This window comes from Nyctereutes procyonoides, unplaced genomic scaffold (genome assembly GCF_905146905.1).
Source record: "Nyctereutes procyonoides isolate TBG_1078 unplaced genomic scaffold, NYPRO_anot_genome, whole genome shotgun sequence".
NCBI lineage: Eukaryota > Metazoa > Chordata > Mammalia > Carnivora > Canidae > Nyctereutes > Nyctereutes procyonoides.
In genome coordinates this window covers 22,471,287-22,486,956 of record NW_026575117.1, presented here as the reverse complement: position 1 = coordinate 22,486,956, position 15,670 = coordinate 22,471,287, and the positions used below count along the sequence as shown (strand labels likewise).

Here is a 15,670-nt window from a genome sequence, read left to right as displayed (position 1 = left end):
GGCAGGTGCAAAGGCCCTGAGGCAGGAAAAACCTTGGTATTCTCAAAGGACAGAAAATGGCTCAAGTGATTGGAGCATAATAAATGAAGGAGAGTGGCATGAGTGGGGAGTGGAGAGGTGGGGTTGTATTTGTGAGCGTTTGTGAAGAGTTGGACTTCGTCCTGAGTGTGTGGTTAAGGTTCCTAAAAGTCATGCCAGGCTGCTGGGTGGAGGAGATTGTAGAAAGCGCAAAAACAGAAAGACTGAGTAGGGTGTTGTTTCCATTGTTCTGCAGGAGATTTGGTGGCCTAGACCACCATGGTGGCAGCTGGGTCGGGGGTGGTGGGAAGGGGCTGGGCTCTGGGTGTGTGGTGGCAGTGGTGCTGCTGGACGGCACTCACAGACTGGCCTGGGAGGGTGCGTCAAGTGTGTGGCACGGAGCCAGGTGCTATCTTCACTAAGGGCAAGGGGCACCGTTAGGACTCCCTGGGTGACAGCAGGGCACTCCCCTTTCCTTCCAGCACTGGCCCCCGACTTCAGGCTGAACCCTGTAAAGCGCCTGATCCCTGCGGCCCGCGGGGGAGAGATCGCTATCCCCTGCCAGCCCCGGGCAGCTCCGAAGGCCGTGGTGCTCTGGAGCAAAGGCACTGAGATTTTGGTCAACAGCAGCAGGTACAAACCCCGACTCCACCCGGAGCAGTCCCCACTCCTCCTCATCCACCATGAAGGCGAGTCCCCTTCCCCTGATGACAACAGTGTGACCCTCGGTTGGCCAGACCTGCTTTCTCCTTGCTGCAGAGTGACTGTAACTCCAGACGGCACCTTGATCATAAGAAACATCAGTCGGTCAGATGAAGGCAAATACACCTGCTTTGCTGAGAATTTCATGGGGAAAGCCAATAGCACGGGCATCCTGTCTGTGCGAGGTGAGGGGCTTGGCTTGGTGGAGGGCAGGTGGCTCAGCCACCACAGGGTGCCAGTCCCTCTTTGCCCCCCTGCTCTTTGTTCCCACTTTCCCCCTAGTCTGGTTTTTTTTTTTTCCTAAAGATTTTTATTTGTTTTTTCATGAGAGACACAGAGAGAGGCAGAGACACAGGCAGAGGGAGAAGCAGGCTCCCTGGGTGGAGCCCACTGTGGGACTCGATCCCGGAACTCGGGGATCACGCCTTCAGCTGAAAGCAGACGCTCAACCCCTGAGCCACCCAGGCATCCCTCCTAGTCTGGCTTTGAGGCTACTCCAGGACCGGACTTTGTTTGGGACCACCTCCTTACCACCCTGCAGAATCTACTCCTGCCTCCCTCTCACACACTCGTGAGGCTGCTGGGAGGTCAAGATCCTGTTGGCCATCCACCTTACTCTCTTTCCTGGGGCTTAGGACAAACCCTCTCACCCTGCCCCGCTGCCCCGGCCTGGGCCTCTCTCCTCCCCCATCCACCCAGGGATGTTGTTTTGCTTGGCAGATGCAACCAAGATCACTCTAGCCCCCTCCAGTGCGGACATCAACTTGGGAGATAGCCTGACCCTGCAGTGCCACGCCTCCCACGACCCCACCATGGACCTCACCTTCATCTGGACCCTGGATGACTTCCCCATCGACTTTGATAAGCCTGGGGGTCACTACCGAAGGGCCAGCGCGGTAAGGCCTAAAGCCAGACAACCCATGGCCCCTCCCTTCTTCTGGACAGACAGGGGACCCAAGACATCCTTAACCATTACCACCCCAGAGCCCTTCCCCATCCCTCAGGAATGCCACATATGCCAAGCGCATCCTTGGATTTAGAACACCCTCCCTTAGACAGGCAGCTCCCTGGCTTCCCCCTGAAGACCACGCATTTAGGAGACAGTTAGGGACAAACCCCGAATGCCAGGTGCCCAGGAAGACTCCCTCCCCACTGCTGTTCTTGCCGTCCTGACCTCAGTGCAAATGATATCACCAACTCATACCATGGGGACTGTCTTCCATGACAAAGTCCCACGGTACTAAGTTGGGGGGGGGTAGCTGATTCCCCCCACTAAACAGATAGAAGCACCAAGATGTTGAGGGCTCCATGGACATAATGGAGCAGGGGACTCCGGGCCCTGCCTCGTGTCTCATGGCTCGCTGCACCAGCCAGGGCCCCTTCCACTGACCTGCCCCCCACCTCCTGCCCCCCATGTGCAGAAGGAGACAGTTGGGGATCTAACCATCCTGAATGCCCAGCTGCGCCACGGCGGGAAGTACACGTGCATGGCCCAGACAGTGGTGGACAGTGCATCCAAGGAGGCCACAGTCCTGGTCCGAGGTGATGGGGTTTCCCACCCCACCCCTGCCCCAACTCCATCAGAGGCCAGGTCATCAGAGGCCAGCTGGCCTAATCTGGCCTTTGCTCCCTAACTCCCTTCTGGGGAAGGACTTCTGAGAGAGAAGGGCCTCTAAGTACCAGAGCCCAACTTATCCTGTGGTTTTTTGAAGGTCCTAAATGAATAGAATATTCCTCCCCCAAAGCCATAATTTAAAAAATCTACTTCCCAAGACGGGAGAACTCTGCTGGGGCCAGAAGGTTTCAAAGCCCGGTGCTGGGAAATCTATACACATCTCTACGTGAAGGCCTCTGTGAGCCCCTCCAAGCTTGGACACATCTCTCCGACCTCCCCACCCACCTGCCCCACGCCTGGCCTCCCACCCCATGAGTGTTTACCGCGCCCTCAGCTGCCCTCTGGGCACTGCAGCAGCCCATGCCAGCCTGGAGGAGATTGGCTCAAATTTCAGCTGCCCCATTCTGACTCACTGTGCTCTGACCCCCTGGTGCAGGTCCCCCAGGTCCCCCAGGAGGCGTAGTGGTGAGGAACATTGGCGACACCACCGTCCAGCTCAGCTGGAGCCGAGGCTTCGACAACCACAGCCCCATTGCCAAGTACACCCTGCAAGCCCGCACTCCACCTGCAGGGAAGTGGAAGCAGGTTCGGACCAGTAAGTGTGAGGCTCCACCCAGGTCAGTGCTGATAAGGCCTGGCTGAGCCTGGAGCTTCAAAGAGGGGCAAGTTTAGGTCCTCCCTGCAGGGAGCTCCCCGGCCATCGGGGAAGGTGGTCACATGGACAACGAGAGTAGAAAAAGAGCTGGAGAAAGGAGCACTCAGTCCGTGCCCTGGGAGATTGACAGACCATTTCTGGGGCCCCCACTGATGCACTGAGCATCAACAGAGGCCCCCGGGCAGGAAAGTCTACTAGTTTCCCCGTCATTCTAAAAGTCATTCTAAAAGGTGTTGAGCACCGAGTATGTAGCAGGTACCGCCCTGAGGGCTGGATGCACCGAGGTGAGTCAGGCCCAGCCCCGCCCGTATCTAGACTAACGGGTGCCAGCGCACCCACTCCAGGTCCCTTGCAGATCCCGCCAACATCGAGGGCAACGCCGAGACTGCCCAGGTGCTGGGCCTCACGCCCTGGATGGACTATGAGTTCCGGGTCGTAGCCAGCAACATCCTGGGCACCGGGGAGCCCAGCGGGCCCTCTAGCAAAATCCGGACCAAGGAAGCAGGTCAGAGTCCTGGGAGTCCCACAGAGAATAACTATCAGGGCACAGACCCCAGCCATCCTGAAAGGGAACCCCAGAGGAGGAACCCCAATTATGGGAGTCCCAACCCTGCCCACCAGGTTTCGGACTCTAACAAAACAGATGAGAAAGGGACAGAGGCAGGGCAGGGCCACTGCACCACACAACACACTGCGCTGGGCCACAGCTTGGGCCTGTCAAGGCTGGAAGAACCATCTAGTCCAAATGCCGCATTTAAAGAAAAATGGGCTAACTTTACAACTGCACGTGACTGTATGATTATCCCAAAATAAAACTTTTTTTATTTTTTAATGGAAAAATCAAAGTCTGGAGAAGAGAAGGGTCATATTGGCAGAGCCTGGCCTTGAACCCAGGACCGTGGGGTGATGGGCAGATGTCCTCCCTGGTAGTGCCTGAGCTCCTGAAATCCGTTAATGAGGAAGGGGTGAGTTTGTGCAGGGAAACAGTCCGTGTCTCTAAATCCAAGATAGTTTCTTTTTTTTTTTAATAACACCTTTCCTGCTTTTTTTTTTTTTTAAGATTTTATTTATTCATGAGAGACACACACAGAGAGAGAGAGAGAGAGAGAGAGAGAGAGGCAGACACAGGCAGAGGGAGAAGCAGGCCCCATGCAGGGAGCCAATGTGGGACTCGATCCCGGGACTCCAGGATCACACCCTGGGGTGAAGGCAGTGCTAAACCGCAGGGCCACCCGGGCTGCCCAAGATAGTTTCTCTGAGAGCAGGTGGAGTGGACGGTCTCCCCACAGGCCTGCCTGAGAGGCAGGTAGGTGTCACACACCCTGAGTGGGGAAGGATGGGGACAGAAGCCAGGAGAGCCACCTACCTGCTCACCCTGGGAGATTCACAGCTGAAGGTCCAGAACGGGAGCTGTGGGGTCCTGAGAAGGGCAACTGGATGGACTCAGGACCCCCATCTCCCCTTCCCTGCGCATGGGCTTGCCCCTCTGGATGTGTAGTAAAGGGCCGCCTTTACTACGGCTTTGAAATTGGAAGAGTGGAGTTCAAATTCGAACGGTGTCATTTACCGGCTGTGTGACCTTAGGCAAGTCACTTAACTGCTCTGGGCCTTGGTCTTTCCACTTGACAAGGGTGATAGGGATGCCCACCTCTCGGGATCACATGGGCAATGTGGTTAAGCACTACGAGGCCCTCAACTACTGGCATCAGTATCACGCGGTGAGTTTCCCATCGCTGGATTCTCTGTAGAACTATTTTGATCTCAGCCGAGTTACCCCCTGCCAGATTCATGATCTAATTAAATAGTCTTGTTTTAATATCAGCCTTGCTGAACATAGAGATAATTAGGAAATTAAATCTGCTACAATAAGAAAAATAATAATAAACCCCCTGCAACCTAAAAGAAATGTTTTTTGCGTTAACTGCAATTCCAGATTACTTACTCCCCTCGTTTTAGAGCAAACTGGGGTTGGTCTGTGTTATTTAAACTGACAGGAGAGAAGAAGACAGAGATCGTGTAGGGAGCATGTATGATCACAGAGCAGGGGCCGGCACATGAGCCAGGCACCGCCGTGTTTGACCTTATTCTTGCAGCCCTTTGAGAGAGACATTATCACGCTCCTCTTACAGAGGGGAATTAGGCTCAGAGAGGTGACGCAACTTGCCCAGGGACACACAGCTAGTAAGTGGCAGAGGTGGGCTCCATGTCAGATCTTGACTCCAGAGCCCACATCCGGAGGGCGGCTGGAGGACAGAAGTAGGACCAGTTTGAAGGGGTGTCCCCGGCCTAGTCTGCTGCCCCGTAACAGGCTGCGGCCCCGCCACAACCGTCACAAGCCACATCTGTGTCCCTTGGCCCTGACAGCCCCCTCAGTGGCGCCCTCAGGACTCAGCGGAGGGGGTGGAGCCCCTGGAGAGCTCATCCTCAACTGGACGGTAAGCTGCCTCTAGGTCTGCGGAGGGACAAGTCCTGGCCCCACATGTCCAGGCTCACCTCCAGGTTTGCCCGGCGGAGGGAGGACCCAGAGAGAGCAGCTGTGGGCTGACTGCGGGGCAGGGTGGGGGCGGCATTCACTCCTCCCCCACTGCAGGGTGAAAGCAGCTGAGGCACCCGCATCCCCCCCCTGCCCTCCCCCAGCGCCCCCCTCCTCCCCCAGCTCCCCCCCCCGCTCCCCTCCCCCAGCTCCCCCCTCCTCCCCCAGCTCCCCCCCCCCCGGGCTGCCCTCCCCCAGCGCCCCCCTCCTCCCCCAGCTCCCCCCCCCCCCCCCCGCTGCCCTCCCCCAGCGCCCCCCTCCCCCCCAGCCCCCCCCCCTCCCCCAGCTCCCCCCCGCTCCCCCCCCCCCCCAGCGCCCCCCTCCCCCGCCCCCCCTCCCCCCCAGCTCCCCCTCCCCCAGCGCCCCCCTCCTCCCCCAGCTCCCCTCCCCCAGCGCCCCCCTCCTCCCCAGCTCCCCCCCCCCCCCCGCTCCCCTCCCCCAGCGCCCCCCCTCCCTCCCCCAGCGCCCCCCTCCTCCCCCAGCTCCCCCTCCCCCCAGGGCTGCCCTCCCCCAGCGCCCCCCTCCTCCCCCAGCTCCCCCCTCCCCCCCAGGGCTGCCCCTCCCCCAGCGCCCCCCTCCTCCCCCAGCTCCCCCCCCCCCGCTGCCCTCCCCCAGCGCCCCCCTCCTCCCCCAGCTCCCCCTCCCCCCCAGAGCTGCCCTCCCCCATCTCCCCCGGGGTGGGGGGTGCTGGGGGAGGCCCACGCGGGGCGGGCAGGGCCCGGCCGCCCGCCCACGCCTCGCTCTCGCCCGCAGCCCGTGCCCCGGGAGTACCAGAACGGAGACGGCTTCGGCTACCTGCTGTCCTTCCGCAGGCAGGGCCGCGCCGGCTGGCAGACCGCCCGGGTGCCCGGCGCCGACGCCCAGCACTTCGTCTACAGCAACGACAGCGACAGCCTGCGGCCCTACACGCCCTTCGAGGTCAAGATCCGCAGCTACAACCGCCGCGGGGACGGGCCCGAGAGCCTCACGGCGCTGGTGTACTCGGCCGAGGAAGGTGGGCCGGCCCGACCGCCCTGGGGTGCGGTGGGGTGCGGGTGCGGGTGCGGTGCGGGTGCGGTGCGGGTGGGTGCGCAGGGCCGCCCCCAGCTCAGTGCCCCGAGGGGGTCGAGAGGGCACAGGCCTTGGCCCTGGCCCTGGCTCCCCGGGGCAGGCCGGAGGGAGGCTCTGGGGAAGAGAAAAGAAAGGAGCCTGGGGATGTTGTGGGAGCCCCAAAAGGACCCTCATCCTGGGCCCTGCGCCCCTGAAATTCCTAAGCAAGGGGCGCCTGCGAGGCTCAGTGCCTTGTCTGCCTTGGGCCAGGGTCACTATCAGGGCTCCCTGCTCAGCGGGGGTGTGCTCCTCCCCCCGCTTGTGTTCTCACTCGCTCACTCGCTCGCTCTCAAATAAATAAGTAAAATCTTTAAAAGAGAGAAAAGAAAAGAAAAATCCTAAGGAAGGGAGGTCCCAGTCGGTGGCTTCTCTGCAGGACACAGGGAGGCCCAGGGAACCCAAACCCATTCTGTTATCGGTCCCCAGAGCCCAGGGTGGCCCCTACCAAGGTCTGGGCCAAGGGGGTGTCATCCTCAGAGATGAACGTGACCTGGGAACCCGTGCAGCAGGACATGAATGGCATCCTCCTGGGGTATGAGGTGAGCACTGACCTGGGACCTGGGCAAGGAAGGGGGGCAGGGGACACCTCACAGCTCACTTGTCATTCCTCCTGGGATCATTGACTGACATGGGCAACTCCCGCCATCCGTGCGGCCCGCCATCCGCCTAGAGCCAGCCCTGGATGCTGTGGGAGCCCCGGGGCAGGAGGAGCGGGGTCCGGAAGGGACACGGCCTGCCCCTTTCAGGCCAAAGTGCAGGCAGCCTGGCAGCCTGAGCCCCCAGAGGAAAGCAGGGCCCCCTTTTTGCACTTGTTGGTCATCCTACCCCTGGGAACGCAGGCCCAGGGGTTTCGGGGCTGAGCTCTGAGCCCCCAGGCATTCCAGATGGAGTGGGCAGAGAGCCATAGGAAGGGCACGACCGGAGAGCAAGAGAGGTCACTGAGAGCAAGGGAGAAGCATGGGGGGGGGGGGGCGTGCAAGTGACGTGGTTCCATTCCAGGATCGTTAGCTCTGGGGCTGAGCCCAGGGGGGCAGCCGAGCTGCCCCTGAGCTGACGCATAGTTAACAGGCCTTAGTGGGATGATGGTTTGTGTATTTATTGGGCTGCCGGCATGAGCATGGCTCACATCCTTCAGCACCGCCCTCACTCCTCGCCCGGATTCCCTGAGAGGATTAAATCCGGTTGGGGTCCTGGGGTCCTGGGGTCCGTGCCCAACCCTGCCCACGCACTACCTCATTCCACTCAAGTCCTGAGCGCGTCCCTCAGATGGGGCTTGCTGCTAAACGCCAATAAAGCAGCAGCAGCTCACTCTGTCCCCTCTGGGAGCTTGTGACCTGGTGTCTGGGTTCTGAGACCAGACAGGGAGTCACGAAGGCCAGAGCGAGCAAGAGAGGGACAGAACGTGGGGGGCCAGGGCCAGGGCCACCCTGAGGTGTGACCTTGGCTGCTGACCCTAGGCTCCCCCCTGCCCCCTTCAGATCCGCTACTGGAAGGCTGGGGACAAAGAAGCAGCCGCTGACCGAGTGAGGACAGCAGGGCTAGACACCAGTGCCCGAGTCACTGGCCTGCACCCCGACACTAAGTACCATGTGACCATCCGGGCCTACAACCGGGCGGGCACTGGGCCTACCAGCCCTTCTGCCAATGCCACCACCATGAAGCCCCGTGAGTCTGTCTGCCGGGGGTGGGAGCAACTCTGGGACCACTCTTCCCCCCCGCCCCGGCGATGAGACCAACATCCTAGCCCACAGGCCCCGGGCTGGACAGAAACGGGGCAGCCAGGCTAATGAAAATGGGGAGTGAGTAGGAGTCGTGGCCTCTGGAGCACCTCCCCCTTCTCCAGCCTTTGGATTTTCACGTGCTTTGTTTCTTAGGTAGCTGTGTTAGAATGCTCTGGGTGTAACTGCTGTAGGCGGACACCTTGATAAAGACCAGCTAAGGCGAGGGGGGTGGCTGGTGAGGAGCATTTGAAATATTTCCCAGTTTTCTCCCTTCTCCCGCAGCTCCACAGCGACCTCCTGACAACATCTCCTGGACTTTCTCAAGCTCCACACTTAGTATCAAGTGGGATCCTGTGGTTCCTTTCCGAAATGAGTCTGCAGTCACTGGCTATAAGGTGAGGAAGGGATCCCCGAGGCAGTGAAGGGTAGGGCACAGCTGATCTCTTGCCAGTGGGCACAGGGAGCTGCCGTGCAGAGCAAGAGTGCTCTGAGTCAGACGTAAGCAGAGCTGGTGATGGTTGGAGCCACAAAATCCGTGGACGGCTCTCCAGGTAGCTCGTAGCAGAGACATGAGAATGGGGGCAGAAGGTAGGGCTGCGGGGAGGCGGGGCTCGAGGGGGCGGTGTGGGACTAGGTGGTAGTCTGAGGGTCCTTGCAGCCTAAGGAGTCTGCAGAGACGGTCCAGCTGCTTGCAAGCTTTCCTCCCATCAATGAGGGGCTTGTTCAAGAGCCTGGCCCTGGGCAGCAGGCAACAGGAAAGGTAAGGGCCCGCCCAGATGCACACCTACCAGCACCCAGAGCTGGGGAAGGGAGAACAACCAGCAGGTGTAAGTGGACTCGACCTCGGCCAACCTCCTCCCCACAGATGCTATACCAGAATGACTTACACCCGACTCCCACACTGCACCTGACCAGCAGGAACTGGATAGACATCGCAGTTCCTGAAGACATTGGCCATGCCCTGGTGCAGATCCGGACCACAGGGCCTGGAGGGGACGGCATCCCAGCAGAAGTCCACATCGTGAGGAATGGAGGTGCTGTCTCTCCCCCACCGTATCCCCCAGGAGCATCAGGGTCCATCCGGATGCTGCCTGGAGGAGCTATTCCCACCCAAACCAACCCCAACTGAGCCAGACCCCCAGGGGGAAGGGGAAGGTAGGCAGGAACCACGTGTAACTAGTCCTGGGACTGCCCTTGCCGCCACCCCCTGCACAGCCCCCAAACGTCCTCGAGGGCCGGGCAGAGGGGGCTGCTCCTTTCACGGGGTGCAAGGTCAGTCTCAAGACCGCAGAAGCAAAGGTCTTACAAAATGCTATAGGAGCAGGGCGGAGAACACCTCCCAGCCCTGAAGCCGCGCTCCCAGGTCTCCTCAGCCAAGGTCTGGGTCCTGTCCTGAGGGTGGGGCGGTGGCTGACCCCAAGCCCAGCGGACACAGCCTCACTTTTGCACCTGCCGCTTTCAGGCACGAGCATGATGGTGGAGAACTCCGCAGTCAGCCCGGCCCAGCACCCCAGCGCCATCCTCTCCCCGCCGGTGGTGATGCTGCTCCTCGTGGGCTACCTGGGGCTCTGACCTCGGCGCCCCTCCCTCCCTGCCGCCACCAGACACCCGCCTCTAATGGACACAGCCAGCTGGCCCTGGTCCCTTCCTGACGCCAAGGTGGCCCCACACCTGCCTGAGAATGGCTGGCTTCCAGTACCTGTTGCAAACAGTGCCCTTTTGTAGGAGGTGGGATATTTCATATTCTGCCACAGGACAGAACCCACGCAAGGATATTTTTTTCTTCTTTAAATCAAAGGACGCCAGGCGGCAACTTCCATGATGATACTGAGCCCTATGCCTGGGGCCCCTAGGCCGCCTGGACGGGAGGAAACAGGCCCGTGAGAAGAGGGGATGTGACCCGTGTCTGCACGGAGGTGGCGCTCCGGGACTGCGGACGGCCTCTGGCCCCAGAGCAGAGTGCCTGGCCCCGTGGGAACACTGGGCACCAGCGGGCTGCAGCAGGACAAAGCAGACACGTCAGCATCCCTCAGTCTGAGGATAGGGCCACACCCAAGAGCAAGAACTCCCCTCCGCACAGCTGGACCCTGACACTGTCCTCCATAACTCCCCAAGGCCCCTGCCACCGACCCAGGTGGCTGAAAACTGGTGCCCCTAAGTCCGAGGTCAGGAGCCTGAGCCCCTCCAACTTTGGGGGATGATAACCCCAGACTGCTGAGGGCAGGAACTCAAAGGGGTTGCGAAGCTGGGACCCCTACCAGGAAGGGGCACCAGACTTGGCCTGAGGCACAGTCCCAATGGGGGGACGCTGCCCTCTTAGCCAACACTGCCAACCTGACCCTGTTGCCCCCAGAGTGACAGAAGCCACCACCGGTGGCTGCGTGACTAAAGGGCTTATCTTGGGGAGGCCGCCCACCCCACCAAGATCCCTCCTGCACGGTCCCTCCAGGATGTGGGCAGGAGACAGGAGGCGAGGCTCACGGGCCCACGCTCTTCCTGCAGCTCAGCCTGCAGGCCCCCGACCGCCACCCAGCACGAACGCGCTCAAGCCGGGGACATAAGGCGGCATCAGTTCTGTGCGTTCTGGGGTCGGGAGTCTTCCCCGAAGGGCTCCGTGTGGCCCTGCCTGCTCCCAGGAATACCCTGGGCCGCCGGGCAAGACCTGACCCCCGGCTGCCCTGGCCATTTTGCATTTCCCCAGGAGAAAAAGGCATTAACAAACCACGCGCTCTGGGCCCATCACCAGTCCCGGGCGTGAGAGCTAGAGGAGGCTTCCGAGCTCAGCTCGCCCCAGCCCCTCACTTTCCGGGTGAGGAAATGGAGGGGTGAGGGACTTCCCAAGGCCGCACAGCCCGTCCTACCTTCCTATTCCGGGCTGTGTCCAGAGGAAGGGGGGGGGGTGCTGAAATGGCCGCAGCCTGGTTAAGAAGGTCTTAAGAAGGGCAGTGGGCCATGAAAACTCTGCTTTAAGAAGTTCAGGTGGGTGGTCGTGGGGTGGTGGGCGTGGCTGGGTCCCAGCCCAAGACGTGAGCCAATGCCAGGAGACGCTGGGCCTTGGCCTTCTAAGCCTACAGCTTCTGCTGCGCCCTCTAAACGCGGTGCTGGCTTGAAGCCCCCTGCTGCCTCTACCCTTGCTCCAAGAGAAGGAGCTAACACAGGGACAGGGATTGCCCAAATCCAGGCAGCAGTGGTGGCACAACCAGGACACCCCAAAGCCTGTGCTCTGACGTGGGGCCCTTCACAGATGGGAGCAGCTGGACAGGCATCTTGTAAGGGACAGGCCCGCGGAGGATCCCAGAGCCTGGCTTCTGTAGTTTACAGGTAGAGCTCTATTTTGTTACAGGTTTTTAACTTTCCAGTCCTGCTCTGTTTTCCTGGGCAGGTTTATGTTGATGTTTACCCGCTACAATTTTTTTAAAACGTCAGCTCACACCACTTCTCTGGGCCACTGCTGCACCCACCACTCCGCTCCTGTCCCGGGACTGCCTCCCTGGGACCACTGACCACACCCTCCTCGCCTGTGCCTAGCCGTCCCTCCGTGCGAGGTGCTGGGGGCTCAGCTAAGTGACCACACTGTGGACACAGAGACTCCCAGAGGGTCTAGCCCCTTTCCTGGCACGCCCCGTGGCTGGGATCCGGCCAGTCCCCACCTCTTCAGAAAGGGGATGCTGAGGGGAAAAACAAAACAGGGGAAAACCCCTTCTTCCAAGGGTTAGCCGAGTCTTTCTTCATTGCCTTGGGCTGCAGCAGGGGAGGCAAGAGGACGGGTGTCTGGGTGCTGGGGCTGGAAGGATGACCCGGTGCGGCACAGGACCTAACTGGTGGGGACCTAACCCGTGCGGCTGGAGGCTGAGGAATCTAAGCTTGCTTGAGGCGAAAGGTGCTCATGACTAAGGATCTTAGTTCCAATGAGGCCCCTTGGCAAAGGGGAGGCAGGCAGACCCTCTGGAAAACCTACAAGGGCTTTCGACTAGGAGCGCTCAGCCCGGGAAAACCTAACCAGAACTTGTCTGGGGGACGCAGAGCTCTAGGAAAACTCATGCTCCTGCAGCCTACGACCTCGGGCAGACGGCCGTTAAGGTCTAGCGAGCCAGAGGGTGACTGGAGGACACGCAGGCGTCTGCAACAGAGTAGCTTCTGGTCGAGGTGGCTTGTGCAGGAGCTTGCACGCAGGCCGGAGACCCCCTTCCCGGGGCCTCTGCTTTTCACCCCTGCTGTGGCCAGTACTCAATTCTGGATCTCTCCTCTCTCATACACCGAGCCCCCGGGGAGGTGACAAGGGGAACACCCACAGCTTAGTGGCCAGCAAGTGCCTTGAGGGCTAGGTAGGGAGACAGCCCGCAGACACCGCCTCAGGGCCAAGGGCCACCATGGCTGTGTTCATTTGGGTACAGTTGGGCTCAGCCTACAGGGCCCTCTGCCCACCCCCCTACCCCCACCCCCCACTCCCTGGGCTTGGCTACTTGGTCCTAGTCACTCTAACAGTCTCAATGTATACCTCGCCCTCAGGGAGACAGGAGTGCCCTCCAGGCGGGGGTCTCTCGGGGTCCAGCAAGGTCAGCTTATCCACTTGCATCCAGGCTGTCGAGATGGGCCAGGGAACAGAGAGGCTGTGAGGAGAGGCCCTTTTTCTTTGGATAAAATAACAGAATCTGAGGTCAGACATCAGGAAGAACTTCTGCGATGAGAGCCCAGGACGAGTGACTGAGAGGCTGCTTTTCTAGGGACCTCTGGGGAATTCTCACTCAAGCTGTTGGTCTGGGGTCTAGGCTCGGGGAAGTCTGGAGGGGTGCGGAGACACCGTGGAGTGTCCTTCCAGGGCGGCGACTGTGATCGGCACGGAAGAGTCTTGGAGCTTTCCACTGTGGCCCTTTCCTGCAGGGGTAGTGACCACAGTCACTGTCACAAAGGGGGAGGCTCGCCTCGGGCATTCTTTCGTGGCAGGCACTGCCTCTGGGCAGCACCAGGGGCCACGGAGGCTCCTCTGGGCCAGAACCCAAGGATGGCTAAGGATGTTTCACTCTTTTCAACTCCTCCCCTCCTGGAGGACTCTCTTTTCTCTTCCTGGCTCCGAATGTGACTGCCAACAGGAGGGCTCGTGGTATCCTCAAACCTATTTCCCCAGCTCAGACCCAAGCTGGGCTTCCTCCTGGGATGAAAGAGGTGGCCCGAGAGGCTCCTGGAGTGGTGTGAGGGATTGGGTGGCATTTTTAAGGGCGGCATTTTAAAAGCTCCATGGAAAGAGGTGCCTGGTAGCTGTATATATGGTCCTAGGCTTTGGGAAGGCAGGATAATGAAAGTGGAAAGGGGGGGAAATAGGCCAGGTTACTTTGCCCAGAGCCCCAGATAGCCTAGCACCCTTCGAAGGGGTGCACCCTGCCTTGGGCCCCAGACTCCTACTTACCCAACCCCATCCAGGGTCTGCAGAGCTCAGGCTCGCGGCTGGGCAAGGGCTAGGGCTCCATCAAACCCCTGACTTGACCCCCTTTTTGTTGAAATGGAACCACTCCCACTGGCCTATTGTTCGTCTCTCTTGTACTTCTTGTAATGGTAGTTATTTATTGACTCTGGTAGCAGGCAGTTCTTAAATAAAGTTGATTTCTCGACAAGCTGGGGCAGCTGGCACCTGCTGTGGGTGTTTTCTTCAGGCTAGATCGCACGTCCTGTCCTGTTCCCTAACCCAAGCTTGTCACCAATGTTCCCAGCCCCCCTCCACGCAGTCAGCTAGAAAGAAGGCACAGCACACAGTCCCTACTGCCTGCTGCAGGTCTGGGAGGGGGAAGAATGAGGCTGAGAGACTTTAAGGCAGGTCTAAGCAGAGCACAAGCAGGCAGCTTACTACCCTGCGCGGGCTTTACCCAACACAGCGGTGTCAACAGTGCTGCTGCCATGGGACTGCTCTGGGCTTCCTGGTTTTTAAGGTATGTGACAGCAGTGAGTCAGCGGTACCCAAAGGAAGCCTTCCCCCTGCAGGGACACAATGACCCCCACCTAGCAAGAAGGCGCTTCTCTGCAGCCAAGAGGATGTGAATTCCTGCTGGCATTCGGCAGCTGCGGGGTTCTCTCCTGCATTCAGACACTCAAGCTTCCCTTGCATCTGAGTGACACACCTGCACAGCCCTGCAAATGGTCCAGCCTTTTGGCGCAAAGCAGGCAGGGCTCCGTGCCAACTGGGCTGCACGGCCTGTCGGGGTTGGGAGCCGACGCAAGCGGAAGCGCTGCCCCTTGTGCTCAGCAGCCCCAGGAGGCGGACAGTACAGTGGGCTGATCCCTACCACCTGGCACCTGATGGGGCTGCTGGGAGCACTGGCCAGTCCAGAATCCAAATTTCAGTCAGTGAGCATGTCCTTGACCCTCCCTGCAGGGGCAGATTACATGCATTGAACTGAGTTCCTGTAGGAGGGCTTGGGGAGGGGGGGGGGGGTGCGTGTTCTCTTCCCTGTTCAATCCCTCCACATCCTAAGTGTCCAAACTTAAGAGCCCAAAGCCCAGAGGCTGGGAGCCTAGAGCTGCCCAGTACCCCACCGCAGGCTTCACCACTGGCTGGCACTAGATGCTGGACAAGCCACTGGGCTCTCCCTGGGTCTGGTGCTCCTGCCCTGAGATAGGGAACTGCCCCCCTTCAAGCCTCCTCCCTCCTGGGCTGCAACACACTGAGTTCATCAGACCTGAGATGCTGTTTTAGGGTCTTTCCAAGACTAGCAAGTGCCCTCCTCTGAGTGCTCAAGCACACAATCTATGTTTCCTCGGGGACCTTCTCTTGCTCCCCTGCAGTCGTTCCCAACGACACACAGTGCCAGCCACACGCAGGACGGCACTCACCCGGCCCTCCCACTCCGCAGGCCAGTCTGCTTGCTCCACTAGAGTCAGCAGCAGAACCGGGACCAGAACCCGGGTCTTCTGAAACCCATCCCCTCTGAGGTACAGAGAATGGTGAAGGGGGTGGGAAGAGTGTGGAAATTTATGATCTTTTCAAAATAGGAGCAAACTGTGTGGGCTGAGGCCAGGGGTCCTCAATCTTTGCTTGATAGAATTACCTATAAAACTTCTGAAAACCAGAGACACTTTAAACTCATGATTGATGTGTATCTGGGACATTAGAAGGGCCTAAGAGCAAGGACTCCCCTGTGGCAGTGAGCACGTTTAGCACCCAGACATTGGCTTCTAAATACTATTCCCCACTCTGAAAGGGAACTAGAATTCCTTGGAGAAACGGTAGGTTCGGTTTTGGAAAAAACAAAGTCCAAAAGTGGATCTGAGGCATCTTGTTCGAGAACGCAAGGACATGCTCTGAGTCAAATGGGACCGCAACAGAAGGATGAAAAGACGGGGCTTGA

General features: G+C 59.6%; 1 protein-coding gene across 1 annotated transcript in view; it reads left to right on the top strand.

Annotated features, from left to right (window-relative positions):
- Positions 1 to 13,951, top strand: part of CNTN2 (contactin 2) — a 33,462-nt gene extending 19,511 nt beyond the window's left edge. Inside the window, exons 11-23 of the mRNA XM_055333824.1 lie at positions 501 to 651; positions 778 to 905; positions 1,441 to 1,616; positions 2,142 to 2,262; positions 2,772 to 2,930; positions 3,346 to 3,495; positions 5,355 to 5,425; positions 6,277 to 6,517; positions 7,039 to 7,151; positions 8,091 to 8,277; positions 8,616 to 8,728; positions 9,199 to 9,367; positions 9,796 to 13,951. Coding sequence (XP_055189799.1) covers positions 501 to 651; positions 778 to 905; positions 1,441 to 1,616; positions 2,142 to 2,262; positions 2,772 to 2,930; positions 3,346 to 3,495; positions 5,355 to 5,425; positions 6,277 to 6,517; positions 7,039 to 7,151; positions 8,091 to 8,277; positions 8,616 to 8,728; positions 9,199 to 9,367; positions 9,796 to 9,905 — 1,889 coding nt within the window. The 3' untranslated portion in view covers positions 9,906 to 13,951. The remainder of the gene's footprint in view (positions 1 to 500; positions 652 to 777; positions 906 to 1,440; positions 1,617 to 2,141; positions 2,263 to 2,771; positions 2,931 to 3,345; positions 3,496 to 5,354; positions 5,426 to 6,276; positions 6,518 to 7,038; positions 7,152 to 8,090; positions 8,278 to 8,615; positions 8,729 to 9,198; positions 9,368 to 9,795) is intronic.
- The last annotated feature ends 1,719 nt before the right edge of the window (positions 13,952 to 15,670 follow it).